This window comes from Carlito syrichta, unplaced genomic scaffold (genome assembly GCF_000164805.1).
Source record: "Carlito syrichta isolate Samal-C Ts95f unplaced genomic scaffold, Tarsius_syrichta-2.0.1 Scaffold312194, whole genome shotgun sequence".
Lineage (NCBI taxonomy): Eukaryota > Metazoa > Chordata > Mammalia > Primates > Tarsiidae > Carlito > Carlito syrichta.
Window position 1 is genome coordinate 444,376 of NW_007256290.1, and position 538 is coordinate 444,913.

General features: G+C 58.6%; 1 protein-coding gene across 1 annotated transcript in view; it reads left to right on the forward strand.

Annotated features, from left to right (window-relative positions):
* Positions 1-203, forward strand: part of NRL (neural retina leucine zipper) — a 29,595-nt gene extending 29,392 nt beyond the window's left edge. Inside the window, exon 4 of the mRNA XM_021718417.1 lies at positions 2-203. Within this exon, the coding sequence (XP_021574092.1) occupies positions 2-73 (72 nt within the window). The 3' untranslated portion in view covers positions 74-203. The remainder of the gene's footprint in view (position 1) is intronic.
* Positions 204-538: the final 335 nt, after the last annotated feature.

The window sequence follows — 538 nt, forward strand, 5'->3', positions numbered from 1 at the left end:
CTACAAGGCGCGCTGTGACCGGCTGACCGCGAGCGGCCCCGGCTCCGGGGACCACGCCCCCCTCTTCCTCTGAGCCCCTCCGTGCGCCGGGTGCCGTAGTAGGTGGGGGTTGAGTGGCTGAGGGGCACCGTCCAGGAGGCAGCTGGATCGTTACCAGAGCGCCGTCTGGTCCCAACCACTCCCTGTGTGACCACACAAGTATCCCCGAACTTCTTGGACCCTCGAGGCACGCCCGAGTTTAGGTGCTAGTCTTTTTCTGGGGAGGGGTCCCCTTTCCTTACGCAGGCCGTGCCCAGAAACCCGGTCCACGTGACTAGCCCACTGAGCTCTTTCCGGGCCAGTGCCGGACGCTGGGGGGTGGAAGTGTGGTGACACAGTGAATGGGAGGTGGGGGAGTGTTGCAGCTTCCACCTCAGTTTAGCTTTTAATACAAGGTTTAAACCTGTAGTGCATTAAAGCTGTCATTAACCATGAGACTGGTTTCATTCTGAGGCTAGTAGCATCTCCATTTCAGGACTACTGCATTGTCAAGATTTTA